Source organism: Bactrocera oleae, chromosome 4, assembly GCF_042242935.1.
Source record: "Bactrocera oleae isolate idBacOlea1 chromosome 4, idBacOlea1, whole genome shotgun sequence".
NCBI lineage: Eukaryota > Metazoa > Arthropoda > Insecta > Diptera > Tephritidae > Bactrocera > Bactrocera oleae.
The window spans coordinates 58,138,704-58,155,699 of NC_091538.1; the positions used below are offsets into that span (position 1 = coordinate 58,138,704).

Genomic DNA, 16,996 nt, shown 5'->3' on the forward strand with positions numbered 1-16,996 from the left:
AATGCTGACATACTGGCAACCCTTTTTCAGTATTTTTCATTTTGCACGGAAGAAAGCAAAAATTATTCAAAAATATAAAAATTATATATGAAATTTCAACCAAAAAATTTTCGATATGTGCTTTTGCAGTTCTTTTTTCCTGATATCTTTTTGCGCACGCATATGCCTTAATTATACTTATTTAAAAATTTTTATAGTTAATTAAAATACTGCTAAATACGGCAATGCAAAGGCTGCTCCCAATGCAAGTCTCTTTTATTAGACATTTTTTTTAATCTGATTTCCAAATGAACGAATTAAAATTCATAAAATTTCCGAAGATTAGAAAGCGAAAAAATATCTCAGCGCTACCTTGCAGTTATTGAGCAGAAAAATCACTTAACAATTTCTATTTGCAACGAACGTCCGTCTCGCAATAGACGCACGCACCAGCAGACATACATACACAGATTTTAGTACATAGATATTTATGCAGGGTATGCAGTTAGAAACGTGCCTTGCCTTACAAATCTACATATGTGTTTGTATGTGTATATGTATGTTTAAAAAATAATAGAAATTTTCAATGGCAAACAAATAAAACAGTAATAAGCGAGCGGACACAGATATATAAATATACAAATAAAATAGAATACCGACATGGTTATGCTCTGCTATGTGGTGGTGACTGAAGAAAACTTGCCAGTGATATATATATATATTTTTGTTATGCATTTACATATTTAACTTACATATATGGGTTTATGTGCAGCCACTTACGCGCTAACAGCTACTACAAATAGCAGCCGGAAAGCAAGCAAATAGCAAGAGAAATTCTTATAGTACACAAGCTAGTCAAAGAGTGGGCAGCGGGCAGCTCTGCATGCCAGCAGCGGATAGTGACTGCCGAACGTGAATGTGAAATTATAATGAGTGATATTGGAAATAGAAGTGCTCGAAGTGTAAACACACATATTTTCATATGTATATATATATTTGGTACATATGTGTATGTGCGCTGCATATTTGCAAGTTTCTTTGAGTGTGTGTTTGTATTTATTTCTTATTCTGCTCGTAATTACTACAAATGTTGCAAAGCTTGATACTCTTGTCAAATAATACATATTTATTAGAGTTTTCACATGTAAACATTTGTATATGTGTGTGCAAAAAAATTAGCTACTATTCTTGTTGTTGCTCTTGCCACTGCATTTGTTGTTAATAGTAATACTTGTTCTTATTACTCTTGTTGACCACAATGTGCCACATAAAAGCGCCACAATGTTAACGACTAACTAGCTGTGTTGGTTAGCGGGCGAGTTGCCTTGCCAGCAATGAAAATGTAATAATTATGCCATCACGTTTTCATTTAGCACACTTCTAAGTATGTTTATCTTTTTGTGTACGTGTTGGCGGATGGTTCACGTGTGGCAGAACGAAATGCTTCTGTAGTTTTGGTTAGTTATATGAAATTCATAAAATTGTATTTTCAAAAATATGTTTGAGATATGCAGTGTAAAGAATTTCAAAATAATAAATTGTTAAAACTATGGGATACTCAATTTCCGAAAAACTTATTGAAAGGATTTTACGGTTTTAATTTGAACAGATTGCAAACATATTTAATGTTTTGCTTGCGAAAAAATTAATGTTTTTTATTACAACCAATTTCTTTTTATTTTATTATTAATTTTTTTTTTTTACTTTTGAAATACTTTTTTTTTAAATAAAAAAATTTTTATGTTTTAGTTTTGTTTTTGTGATTTTCAGATTTTGTATTGAATGTATTTATTAATTAATTTTTTCATGTCTAAATTTTTAAGAAAATCCAAAGATTGTTTTTGTTTTTTACATAATGGTACCGATGCTAACTATTATGCACAAGTATTTCGTGATCCTAAATATTAAATAAATATAACGAAAAATCGTGTTCTTCGAAAATTTGTATTTTTTAATTATTTTTTTCTGTTTTGATTTTATTATTAATTTCTTACATTTATTTGCTGTTTTTGTTATTCTAACTTTTAAGTTATAATGGTATATGTTTTAGATTTTTTAATAATGCTGCCAATTGTATTTTAAAAAGATTTTGGCTATGCATTATATTTTTTGGCATAGTTATAAAATACAAAACGATTATATCTAAACAAATAATAAAAAAAATTTTAATTTGTAAAACTGGCAAGAAGATAAATTAAGATTTAAAAATATATGTTAATATTAAAAGCTTAAAGTTTTTGTAACTAAAGTATTGAAGTTTTTAATGAAAGTTTTTTGGCATGAAACATTTTTTTCTTATGCAACTCTATACATTTGTGAATTTCAAGTTTAAATTTTTGTGGCGAATGTTTTTGTCCGAAAATTATGTCATAGATATGAACGTATTTCTAAGATTTTTATACTCTCGCAACCTGTTGCTACAGAGTATAATAGTTTTGTTCACCTAACGGTTGTTTGTATCACCTAAAACTAATCGAGTTAGATATAGGGTTATATATATATAAATGATCAGGATGAAGAGACGAGTTGAAATCCGGGTGACTGTCTGTCCGTCCGTCCGTCTGTCCGTCCGTCTGTCCGTCCGTCCGTGCAAGCTCTAACTTGAGTAAAAATTGAGATATCTTTTTGAAACTTGGTAGACATGTTTCATGGTACCGTGAGACGGTTGGTATTGCAGATGGGCGTAATCGGACCACTGCCACGCCCACAAAACGCCATTAATCAAAAACAAATAACTTGCCATAACTAAGCTCCGCAATAAGATACAAGACTGTTATTTGGTACACAGGATCACATTAGGGAGGGGCATCTGCAGTTAAATTTTTTTTTAAAAAAGTGGGCGTGGTCCCGCCTCTAATAGGTTTAATGTGCATATCTCCTAAACCGCTAATGCTATAATAACAAAATTCACTAGAAGCAAATGTTTTTAGCACTTCTATTGACGGTGTGAAAATAGTTGAAATCGGGTGGCAACTCCGCCCACTCCCCATATAACGGTACTGTTAAAAACTACTAAAAGCGCGATAAATCCAGCACTAAACACTATCTTGAGATCTGCTTAACCGATTTCAACCAAATTCGGTGCATAACGTTCTTTTTATGTTTCTATATCATAGTGCGAAAATGGGCGAAATCGGACTACAACCACGCTTACTTCCCATGTAACACCATTTTCAATTCCATCTGATTCTTTCACTTTCCACTATGCAAATCAGGTAACAATGATTATATCGGGGTAAAACTTTGCGTAAATAATGCAATTAAAGTATGCCACCTTGCGGCCAAAAATTGTCTAAATCGAACCAAAACTGTTCAAACCCCTAAGTACTAAATATGTGGACCCCAGTGCCTATAGTTGACCTTCTACCGAAAATATCAGTCAATCCACAAAGAAATCTCAAACGAGTATACCATTTGACTTTGCGAGAGTATAAAATGTTCGGTTACATTCGAACTTAGCCCTTCCTTACTTGTTTTATATATATTTTTCATTTATCCGTAAAACAAAAGCATTTTACAAATACAAGTAGTTAGTCTGTTTCTTAATAATTATTTGTGCTTCCTCTCTAATAAACATTTAAAGGCGAAACAAGTTTGAAACCAAACTAAAATACTTTGTGCAGCATGTTGCGACTATAAACAACTAGGTTTGACCCATTTGCCTTGCGTACTGGGGATCCACAACAGTCAGTATTACTATTAACACATTTACCAACTATGTTTATATATTATTGTTAAGCTTTATGTTTTAATTGTTTACTTCTCAGGCAACAAAAAGAATTTTATGACACATTATATTTAAGTTAAGATATTTGTCTTGTCAACTTACAAGCGTGAAAGTGCGTTAAATATTGTGAAATTTAGTATTTTTCCAAGCGAGGCAGCAGTAGAACTCACATATAAATACCTATACAAATCTATGCATGTGCATTTCCATATAAACACGCCGGTTTGCATTTATGCTAGTTCTTGGGGTGCTCAAAGTGACTGGTTGGCGCGCGCATACAAAAGACTTAAGCAACGAACGCGCTCAAGCTTCATTACGCGCATGCGCGAGCTCGGAATTTGTAGTGCGTGTTAGACAGCGCAATAGTAATCAAAGCAGCATGTATTTGAGAGCAACAACTCAGGAGCATATATAGAAATATATATACAAACATTTGTATACAAATCTTCATATATATATATATATATATATATATATAAATACGTATGTATAAGTATGCATGCTAGTGCGTAATTATGCGTGCAAGCATACAAAACGGTATTTGCTAACAGCAGACTCATTGAGAAGACCAGCAGCACCTAACAATCTATTTGCTAGTCCAACATTGTCGATGCGCTACTCAAATCCTACTTTCTATAATTGGAGTACTTTATGGCATCTATAGCCATTGTTGTTGTTGGCGTTAATTATTAGCTCGCGTTTTCGCTGCTAGCAAATTTCCATAACACACACCATTTAGTTGTTAAGTGTGAAATGTGTTTCACTTTTCAAATATGAGCAGAATATACAAGTGAAGAAAAGAAATAATCTGTCAACAATTAACACTTGGCAAATTATAAGTGAATTAGACAAGAAAGTCATTCACGCCATATAAATATTAACGAATGCAAATGTGTGTAAAACGTGTATGTATGTATTTGATGCTTGTGTGATGTCGATTTTCAGTTTATCTAAAGTGTAAAATGTATATGTGTGTGCTTGGCAAGCATTTGTTTAGCACCGCGTACTAAATTTCTCGCATTCTCGGCCGGCTAATGTGCGTTACTTGGCAGGAAGTCGCTTGCAGCAAAAAACCTGCGTGAAGCTGTATTGTGTGCAATTATTTACAAGTTTTCTATATTCGAAACTAGTTTTTTGAACTGCAAGAAAATAGAGATGATTAATACTCTAATTGAAATCAAGTACCGTTATGCATTTCATATATATTTATAATGCATCAGATAGCAAGAAAATATACTCTTTTTTAATTGTATATATTTTTTATACCAGAAAATAGAGGTTACAAAAAACAAAAAAAAAAAAAAAAAAGCTTATTGACCTTTTAAAAACATCTGTTTTGTTTTGACGTGAGAATGTTTGATTGATAATTAGGTTTTTTTTAGATTTTAAGTCGAAATAAGGTTTACTCTTTTATATTTTAAATTATAAATAGAGTGTGTTTGGGACATAAGATGGGTAGCTTACTCCAAAAAAAACTTGAATATTTCAACTTTTTTTATATCAATTTTGAGGTTATGCGTTAACACAAAAGTTGTAGATTATTTCCTAAAATTTCGCCATATAAATTTTTATATAAGACTTGCTTTCTATAAGAAAATCAAGATAAACCGTTTTTAACCCTTAAAAATTCAACCACGCTCCTCATCTTCATCTTTCCGATCGCCCGTAAACTATTTTTCCTTTAATTTTTGTTATTTTATTTTTTGTTTTCAATAGATTTGATCCTACTATGACTGTTTTTGTTTTCAACACTTATTTACTTTTATTAAATCAAAACAATAGCTTTACACCCGCTATTGTTTTAATGTAATAAAAATTGGAAAAATAAAATGCTATAGTAATTATTTTGAACACCTCTCTGTATGGTATGTAGTTTGTCCAAAACATATTTATATTCTTGTTTAGTAAAAAAAAAATTATTATTATATAAAATATTATTTTATATTTATTTTATTTTAGCTTGATAAAAAATATTATTATTTTATAAAATATTATTTTATTATGCAGAGTACATTTTCGTAATTACTGCCTTTAAAGAACTTATATTTAGTTATTACTGTATTAATTTTGGCCTTGTCTTGCCTATGTTTATAACATACGAAATTTTGGTAAGAAAATTAATTTTATAATTTTTAACAGCTGGCAACTCTGTTTCGAAATGTATCCAAAATGAAAAATGTTTTTGTTAAATTTATTGCATTTGGAGTGCTATTTTGTGATAGCTCACAACTTTATTTCTAAATTTATTCAAGCAAAGAATGCCCAGACAATTTTCTAGAAGTTTTTTTTAAATGCAATATGTTTAGCAAAAAAAAATTTATATTTCCGTTTTCCAGTTTTGATTATCACGAAAGATGGCAACCCAGCTTCGAATTTTGCACAACACTTTTTTTAACTTTAACATACACTGTGCTTATACGCGTATTTTTCGACAGTTGGTAACCCTTGTCTAAAATAATAATACAAAAACAGTCGCAGTTCCAGTTGGAAATCAAATTTAAAACTATACCTTTTTAACCTAATGAGGTTTCAAAATAATAACTTATATTACACAAACATTCCCTAAGTACAGATAGATTTTTCACAATTAACTTGTATATGCTCTAATTGCAATTAAGTTTCTTCTAAGTGTAGCAACATTTATCACTTGCTGCTTTCTTCTACTGTTTACTCACGCACAGCGTACGAGCGCAAAATTATAAGTTAGATTATTGATAACAGTTTAGCGCTAATATATGTATGTAAAATATAATATACGGCTAGCAGCTTATATTCTGATAAAATCATGTTAATAAGAAAACTAAATAAAACAACATACTTGTAAGATATCAAGGCAGAAAACTTTCACTAGTCAAGTGCAACTCTAAATGATGTTAAAGAGAACAAATTCGCAAGTGTTTAAGGTAAGATTAAAATAGTTTATAGTACATAATGTATGCATATGTTGTAACACAAAAAAATATTTTATTTTTGTATGTGCAAGTGTAGAGATAAAATATGCAAACGTGTAAATGAAAGTAGATTTTAAAAATATGCGAAGAGCATGAACTCAAATATCAAAGAGAAGTTGCAAATTCAGCAATGAGAAGATATGATATGAAAAATTTATTTTTTAGATACTCGAAAATATCGAATTGAGTTTTCAAGACACATTTTTTGAAACTGATTATCCTTTATGTATTTTAATTGAAATATTCGAAAAGCAAAAAAAAAGAGAGATAACTGTAATGAGAGAAAATAATTACTATCCGTCAAACAAATATTTCAGGAAAGTCATATTTTTTCGAGTTGATATGCAGTTTTTCAGCTTTAGCTTTATCCTTCAAAGTTTTAGTATTTTTTCAATTGATTTAGTGCTTTTTAAAGAACTTTAAGAGTAAGGGAGGTTGTGATATGTATTAAGACAGCGTGCCGGTTCCGAAATCACACTCGTGTACTGTTTCTTACAAGAAAGTTCTTTGCGTTGCAGAAAACCTCTAAAGTAGGCTTTAAATGGACAAACGCCTTATGCTAAAGACAGACATACGTATTCCATACTGCAATGCATACTCCAATAAAAGCTCAGGAAACGATGTAACAGCATAGTGACATACATATGGTATTTCATGGGTTTGACACTCATGCAAAAAAATTAAAATCAATTAAATGGAAATATATACAAGGAAAATTTATCTAAGCACATTTTAGTATAAATAAGATTATTTTGATGTATTCCATTTTAGTTTTTTACTTTTATTTTGTATTTTAATTTTTCTGAAAATGTTAAAATTGCGGTAGACATATGTTTTTGACTGATGAGCTTAAAGCTTTGGGAGACCACATATGGTTTCCCTAGCATACTACAATATGAAACTTATGTCTGTCTTTTGCATTAAGCTAACACAAATCTTTCAACATAATTTATTTCGACTCTAGCCAGTTCGCTTGGTTAGATAATGGTGTGCAATCCACAAGTAGTTTTAACATTCTCGTAAAAGTAGTACAGTAAAGAAGAAGATAACAAGATAACTTTGTTTCATTTTATTCGAAACAAGTCTACATAGCCCTATAAGTATTTGATTTAATATACTACAAATATTGGATTATAATATGTTTCCAAACTCTTCAGACTCAATAATTTTTGGAATTTATATCAAATTGATAAAGAGAGTATGAAAAGTCTACAAGGCTATTAAAATTTTGGGGAAGGTTTTGAGCCCAAAGTATTAAGTAGCTCTTTATATGATAAAATTGAATAGAATTTTATGAAAATCATTGTTAAAGTCAGTTTAAATTAAATGAACGTTACGCTTTTTGAACTTTTTTGACATAAAATTATTTTAAATTTACATTTTTTCTGAGCATAATTCTCCTGGAGCGCTATTGAGAGTTTCGAAATTCTTAAACAATTATTCGATATTAGGTAGTCTATGGTGGTGCTCCTATTCCATCACAAAAATCTGTTTCCGGGAGTATTTTAGATTTTTGTTGTTATTTATTTTACAATTATCTGAACATTTGCTCTAAAAGTATAAAAAAATAGTTTCGATCCCATACCATCATCATTTTCCCAATATTTTTTTTTTAATTTTGATCGAACAATAACCGTTAAGCGCCTAATTGTGTCACAATAACCGTGGAGTAAATTAAATGTGTGTAGCCTAAAAATGTCAGCCAAAATAACAACTTGAATGCATGAAATAATATTTCGTACTCATAGTCTCTGAGTTTTGTTCGAATTCTAGAGAATCATGGCAAAGTACCACCAGTATAATTCGGGCACACTTAATGAACCAAAACAAAAATACCAAAAAAAAAAAACCTACTTGACATGCGCTTTTCTATTGTCATTTTTCATACAACAACAAAAGGAAAATAAAAATAAAAATAATATTAAGAAGTAATAGAAGACACTTGATCGAACACTTACCACTGTTATTCACATCAATTGGCTTAAATCCATTTGTCACCTGCACTAATGCGGCCATTATACACACGGTTGTTAGCAGCCAGATGGCAAAATTGCTTGATATTGATTTGGAGGTCAGCGCTTGTGCTGCTGTCGCTGGTGTTTTTGTTGTATTCACTGTTGCTGCTGTTGACTTTTTGGCATTCTTCGTTGTTGTTGTTCTTGTTGTGGATAGCCACGCGCTGTGGCGCGTCGCCGTGCTAACCCACTTCAGCATTTCAGCGCTATTCTGAATTGCAGATTAGAACAATTTTCACGGCACAGAAATTTGTCAAAAATATTACAACAACAAATTCGTTGCTTTGTTGCAAATTTGTTGTGTTTTTAATTTATTTTTATTGTCGTTTTGCTTTTATGAACGGTTTTGTAAAATTTCTTTGAATAAGATTTTGCGGTCAAAACGCGATTTGTCGAAGTTTTTATAATTATTTATTTAATAAGTTTTGTGTGTGTTCGCCATGCGTTCGTCGTCGTGACAATTATTTATTTGCAATGCTGTTGATTTAATTGTTGCGTTTCGGAGCACAGAAAGTAGATTTAGAAAGGTGAGTGGAAATTAACACTGTAAAAGGAAAAGTGGTTAGTTGTAGAGAGTGTGCGTGGTTTCTTTTAGAATATAGAACAATTAATTGTTTTGGTTCTTTTAAATAGAGCTAAGATAGAACTATTTGTTATTGTTTTTTAAGAGTTTAGAAATATGAAATATTGTTTTTTTTGCATGATTGTTATTTTAACACTAATTTAATGCTATTTTTTGTCAAAGATGAAGTGGTTTCTTTTTCCTTCGCACGGAAATAGTTTTGTACACTCCGAAATTTTTTTTCTATGCGTACATTAGGCTTATAATAATTCCATTTTTTTTCAATAAAAATCATCGAATTACATCTTATTTTATTTATAATTTTTTATTTATTTATAATTTCCTCTTTCTTGGGTTTATATATAAGCCACTTTTTTTATTTTTCTCAACCTAAAAGCATACTTTCGAACCTAGAAATATATTTCAATGCTCTTTTCTTTTAAAAAAGTATCATTTATATAATTTTTCTGTATTTACCCTGAACAGGGTATATTATGTTTGCCACGAAATTTGTAACACTCAGAGGGAAACATGACAAGCTTAGTTAATGCAGTCATGTCCGTCTGTGTGTATATGTGTACGTGAGCTATTTATTCAGTTTTTAAAATATCGTTGTAAAATTTTAGCATACGCTTTTTCTTCCCAAGAAGCTGCTCATTTGTTGGAATCACCGATATCGGATCACTATAGCATATAGCTGTTATACAAACTGAACGATTGGAATCATGTGATTGTACAGAAAAATTTTTAATTTTCAATGGTATAATCCGTCCATAATTGTTCAGATCTATTCACTATAGCATATAGCCGCCATACAAATTGACTAGTCAAAATTAAATTCTTTAAATTTTTTTGAGCCAAAACCGAAAAATCAAAATTCGCTGAGCGCACTGAAGGCCATCAAAGCCGAGTGTTGTAAAAAGCGTAAGGAAATTTGGAATAATCATTTGCTTAACAGCCTATTGTGAGAGTGATGATGAAGATTTGTAGCAAAATACGTGAAAATGTAGTTTTTTTTTGTCAGTCCGGGTCAACTGTGATCAGTTGGTATTTGCTCATGAAATCTTAGCATAGCTTTTTCATTTTTTTTTGTTAACATTGTGCACAAAAAAAAATTTACAAAAAATACAAAATGCAAAAAGTTATTAAATATCCACTTTCGAATGCTTTTATATACAATACATATATAAATTTTTACATTTTTTCGGAATTGAAGACTCCTTATGAGCTCTCCTCTAACTGTAAAAGTTTGGCTTCTATATTTTTTTTGAAATCATAATATGTTCTAATAAAAATTTAAAAAAATTTCTATTGAATTGTTAATATATAATTTTCTATTTTTTTTCCATTTACCTTAAATTATTAATCAAAATACAAAAACATTGTTTTTTTTAACGTTTCATTGTAGTTCTTCCACTAGAATTTTTATTTCAATATTAATTCGCGCAAAATTATAAATATTTCCATACATTAATCTGCAGCGCGGATGCTGTTACATATATAAACAACCACATACATACACGCACATAGACACACCACCAGTTGCACAGTTTGCTACTGTTTGCTGAACTCATAAACTACGCTTCATTTTAGCGCACAAGTTTATATGATTTGTTGTTGCTATTGCTTTTATATGTTATTGCTTGCAAAAAATACCGCTATTCTGCTGCATGCTCAATCATACGCTTCATTCAAACCACATCGACGTTTACAGCAGTTTACAAGAACAAAACCAAGGCATACAGCACGAAACTGGAGGCTGGCTGATTGGCACCGCGCTTGCCGTGGCAGTGAACGAACGAAAGACTGAAGCAACGAACTTGTTTTGCTGCATTAATGCAGCGGCAAATATTGCCAGAGCACACACGCGCACACACACACAAACACATACATACGAACAGTCATGTGCAAACTTTAGTTTTCTCCAACTTAATTATTGGTGTTAATGTTGTTGTTATCATGCATGTGTTGTTATTGTATACATGTGTGTAGTGCACTGATTGCTTGCACATACACTTAAGGTGATTGCTGAACTGTTTGTTGTTTTTGTTGTAGTAATGCACAGGGTGACCGGCAGTCGGTTACGCGTTGAGTGGCAAATTCGCTGGTAAAGCTGATAATTTATGCTTATTATGAGCATGAAATGCAATAAGAATGGAATGTGCAAAATGCAGTAGCAAAATAGTCGATGAAGAACTGCGGCGCAAGCGTAAAATTATTGCAGAAACAAATTGACGAATATGCGCCATGTGTCTCTACGCATGCGCAAGCACTGTAGGTAAAATAACAGCAAGTTGAAGAGAAATTAAGTAATAAATACAGAAAGAAGAGAAAAGAAGCTGCGCGCCGCAAAAACATAAAAACAGCGCGAACATCACCGAAAAGAACGGTCATTTTCGAGCGCTGCGGTAAAAACGCGGTAAAAAAGGTAAAGCGGTCCAAAACTGAACAGTAGACTAACAGACAATGCACGCCGGTCATGATAACTAACTGAATCAGGCGCTGCCGAAGTGGGTTGAGGGACTTGCACACCACTATAAGTCTGTGTATACATATATAAATAAATGCATGTGTGTGTGTGAGTATAAGTGGTAAATGGCTATCAGCGACAACAATTGGCTGCTGTAAGCGTTCGGCTGGTCCGGTAAACTAACTGTCTGCTCGAGCGTTTCGCTTGCAAACCAAAGCGAAATGAAGGCGCGTACCCGCAACGATTTGCACAGAAAGCCCACATATCGGCCAAAGACACTAATTAACACATTCTGTAGTGCCAGTTATTTACTAGGTAAGCGATTTTTCTTCTTCGCATACTTTTCTGATTTATCGTGTATTTTATTTATTTTATTGTGTGCAGTGTTTGTATGAAACACAAAGTGTTGTTGCTTGTTGGGACATTAATATGTAGGAGAACTGTGCTTTAAACAGCTAGATTTGCTTATACTGTTAGAATGTTAACGATTATTTGTTGACAATTATGTTGGATTTAGCTTTGATTTAGCTATGAGTTATCTTTCATAACATAATTACTAATGTTTAATAGCTAACAGTGCCTCAGCTCATAAGAATTTCATAAAGTTACAATTTTCCAACTGAATCTTACAGTATTGTGCACAGTGTTGCAAATTATATAATTAAAAAAAATAATAATTGAATTAAAATTTTTATTAAATTTTTTTTATATTTTGTAATCCCAAATACTTGATTAAAAAATATACAAAAAATTTTAATCCCGCATACCGGATTAAAAAAAAGTTAATTCCAGATACCGGATTAAAACAAAATTTTAAGCCCAAAAACCGAATTAAAAATTTGTTATTTAAAAAAAAAAAAAAAATTTTACCGCAAGAATTTAATTAAGAATTAAAAAACATTTTAAATTTTTAATCCCAAACATCTTGGGAACTTTTTACTCGACCTAATATATTATATATATATGTATATATGGTAAGTATACAAGTATATATAAATGTGTGATTGTGTTTTTTTTTGTGCATTATAACTTTATATGCTTGTTTCTTTAAGCCATGAAATTAAGGAAATTTCAGAAAAAGCATTCTATGTTGGTTTGGAATTACGAGTTTGAAAAAATTCTCAAAAAAAAAACACCGTGTTAGTGAATTGAGTTGCTTTTATATTGCTCAATACTGTAAGTTTACTTCTTACACACAAAAAACCCTATCTTACTCAGAATTTCCATATTTATTGTCTGCAAATCAGCTCTTAATAGCATTTAGGGATAAAGTATTGTACTAAATTTTTTAACTCCAAGTTTAAATTATGTTTTGATCGTTAACTCACTTGGTCTGTTTTAAATATAACAATTTTATCATGAAATGTCTATACTTACTATTTGTCCTCTCGATATTAAGAAAAAATCTTCGAAAATCCCTTTTCATAATTTTTACAAATTTTTTAATGTTTTTTACCATATAATAAAAATTCTATACGGAAGAGTAAATTTATTAAATCTAAATTCGCCAAAGAAGATTAATATTAGCTCGAGTAACAGTGATAAAGAGTTTTAATCAATTTAAAGTAATAAATAAAGTAAAAAAACAAATAATCGAAAACTCTATCATGAACGTGTGGTAAGGCTTTGCTTTCTACAAGTTGTATTTGTTTACTCTCAATGATGATTACAAGTAATTTTGAGCCTCAAACCCCTTAATAATATGTTTGGGAGGTCACTTTATTAAAAAAATTATATATAAGCAACCAAATTTATAAACGAAAGTATTTTAATATTTTCTGATATGTATTTTATCACAAAACGGAAATTTGGACTATATCAAAACAGAAATTGTAATGAGGTACTTGAACATTGCGCTGGTCTGCCTCATGTCATACTCAGCCACTTATAAAATATTTTAAAAATTTATTGCATGCTAGAAATTAATAAATCAATCATATGTGCGTTAATCAATTAATTGAAAAAGCACAATACTATATTCTATGAATTGAATAATATAAGTATTAAAATTGTTATTTTATAGTCATAAAAATTTGCAACTGGAATGTGAACTTAAACTTTATAGATATATTTTATTCAGGTATTCGTAATATCAAGAAGCTAGAAAAATAGCGTGAATTAATTAATTCAGCAAAATAATTTTTTTTTTTAAATGACGAAGTGAAGCAAAAAAGCTTAGATTAACATTATTTGTTTGTATCTAAAATTTATAAAAGAGCCTAATTAAGATTAAAATAATTCAAAAACTTTTATTTCGAAATTTGCAAAAAAATTAAGTATCCAAAAAATCAAATTAAAACATTTCGAAAATTTTCAAACAAAAAAAGCAGTAAATTTTTTGCTTATTATTAGCGTTTATAGTGTTTTTTTATAATATATATATTGAACTAAACAAATGGCTGGATACCAAAAAATAATTACTAAATTGTATTTATATGAAATAGGGCTCCTATTTTCCCATATTAATTCCTTTTTATGACAAGGAGCTATGTTTCACAGTTTTCGTCAATTATGCTAAAGGATGGCAGATTTCATTTTTCTATTATCCTTTTTTTATACAATTTTCACAATATACTATTTTTAGTTTTCTTTCTTTCATTCACTTTGATCGAGGAATAAATTGTTTTTGTGTATTTATTTCACATATCATTGTAGTGTTTTCACTTATAATTCAATTTCAATTTACTTGTACTTGCTGCGCAAATCCTTTCACTTCAGCGCCACTTAGCACACTTAAATATTTCTTTCGCTGTTTGAAATCGTATTTTTGCAAAGAAACGTTGAATTATCTTGCTTTTGGTTCGTATTTAATTATTTAGTTTGTCACATTTTTTCCATTAAAAAACTAACAACAAATATATACGTCATATTCTCTCTATTTCATATTTTTATAGCACACACTTTGTTTCGACCTCGGCTAAACACGCAGCACCGTTAAAGAACCGCACAATTCAAGCTTTTGTAAAAATTCCGAACGAGTTTAATTTGTAGTGCGCTCATACATGTCAGTATATATACGTGCATACGTATAATAATATATTATGTTTTCTTAATGTTCGGTGCACAAATGTCCAATGGAAGAAGCGAAGTCAAGTCACTACAGCGAGCTGCCGCACATGCGTCCATCAGCGTGGACGTTCAACGTATGAGTGTGTGCTGTCGCTAGTGCTGGTGTGAATTGCTTGTACGCGCTGTCGTGCTGCCGAGATAACGGACCACGCTTTTGTGCAACTTTCACTTTAGCAGCAGCAGCAGCAGCAGCAGCGGCGGCAGCGACAGCAGCAACTTGGAGCAAAGTTTGCCCGAATATAACTTGCTTGCATACTAGCTGCTAGTGCCGGCACAATAAGGCTGACAATAACAACATAAATGAAGAAAACAAAACATTTATAATGTAGCAACAACAACAGCAAGCCGTTTCATTGCTTATTGCTGACTGTCACTGCCGCTTTTGTGTTGTTGTCTTGTTGCTGGCACTGCTATAGCTGGCTGACTTTCTTACTAGCAATGTTGTTGGCTCACTTATAATGAATGAGTAACGCCAACAAGCTGTGAGTATATGCAGAACGTGATAGCGTTTGCGTTGGAGCGCTTGTGGGAGAGAGCGAGTGTGAGCGCGTTTGCGTAGTTGAGATGTTTTCGGGAGTTGGTGTAATCAATTTTTATTTAAGAATGTATATTTTTTCTTTATTTATGCAATACTTTGTGAGAATTTTTTTTGTTGTGTTCTTTACATTAGGTAATATAAATTAGGTATTTTTTCAGATATGTGTAATATTTATTAAATGTAATATAGTTTTTTGGTTTCATTCGATTAGTTGCTCTAATTTCGGATATAAAAAAATCGCATATATTTTGATGAATTTTTTACTATATATATAGTTTTATATACCTTTTTAACTAAATTTTTTTTCGATAAAAAAAAGTTAAACTTTAAGAAAAATTTTTTGGTTTTGTTTTGTTATAGATTACGTTAAAATTAAATATAAATTTTCGTGATATAATTACTGAATTTATTACAAAATTTTGCTAATTTTTTTGGATATTTAGACAGCAATATTTTAAACCTTTTGCAAACAAATTTTGTGGACTTTCTAAGTTTTTGTGCAAAAAGCCTTTTAATATATCGAAATAAATATTTATGTAAATTTTTGACACTTTTCTCAACTTTTCAAAAATTAAAAATTTATTTAAAATTTAAATTCTTTTCAACAACAGTTTAATTTTTTTTACCATTTTTATTTATTTATTTTTTAATTTTTTTACACAGTTTTAATAAAGGCATTTATACAAAAAAATTTATAATAAATTTTTTTTTAATATTTATTTAGAAATATTCATACTATAGTATTAAATTTTATAAAGCTTTTAAAAATATTATTAATTTTTTTTAACTTTAATAAAGCGTTATTTTAGAATAACATTTTTAAAAAAGTATTTAAACCTTTGTTTTTGTAATTTAAAAAAAAAAATTAAAAAAAAAGTTGGTTTTAATTAATTAAATTTCATATATTAGTTAAAATTGTTTTAAGAGTAATATCTTTGTTTTTAAGGTTCAGTATGGATGATCGAAAATATGTTATTTCTTGACGTTATTAAGACGAATTATTTTGTTCGACATATTTATTGTATATACAAAAGTATTTGTATGTATATCAATGAATGTAAAAAACAACTAAATACATTTGCAGAACTCTTTCAAAAATTGTTAATTGTAATTGTTAACTTATAACTTAGTTAAAGCAATTAAAAGCTCTATATTATTAAATGTGTTGAGATCATATGCATTTTGCTGCTAAATACTAGAAAAAATATTTTATTTATTTAAAATATTGTTTTTCAAAAACTTCTTCACCTTCTACAAATCACTTCCAATTTCTCAATATTCCTGTATTTTATCATAATCGCTTGAAACACCACGTCCAACACGCTCTTTTCTCTTTCGCCGCCACTATCACTCAATTCATTGCATATTTGGCTTTCCTGTTTGTTTACATTTTTCTCATTCTGCAAATATGTTTTTACACCGTAGTCACTACATACAAATTTCTAACGGTATTCTAATGACAACGGTATTGTTGTTATATATTTTTCTTGGTTATTTTAAAAGCGGTCACTACTATACTTGGCCAATCACAACCAAGTTCGTTGCTTAAGTCTTTTGTACGACCACAAGCGATTCGCTTTAATTCACAGTTATTTATTAAATGATTACATAATTTTTTAAATTATTAAATATTATTACAAATTTACGTGCCTAATTCCTTTCCCGCATGCTCCCTTATTATCGTC

General features: G+C 30.2%; 1 protein-coding gene across 2 annotated transcripts in view; it reads right to left on the minus strand.

The window, feature by feature from the left end:
- Positions 1-14,554, minus strand: part of flz (transmembrane serine protease filzig) — a 55,319-nt gene extending 40,765 nt beyond the window's left edge. The window contains exons 1-2 of one of the 2 annotated variants that reach the window (XM_036360115.2): positions 14,391-14,551; positions 8,616-9,216 (exon numbers count right to left, since the gene is read on the minus strand). In XM_036360115.2, the coding sequence (XP_036216008.2) occupies positions 8,616-8,871 (256 nt within the window). In that variant the 5' untranslated portion in view covers positions 8,872-9,216; positions 14,391-14,551. Of the gene's footprint in view, positions 1-8,615; positions 9,217-14,390 lie in introns of both variants that reach the window. The other variant, XM_070108811.1, reaches the window with a different exon arrangement.
- Between the last annotated feature and the right edge of the window lie 2,442 nt (positions 14,555-16,996).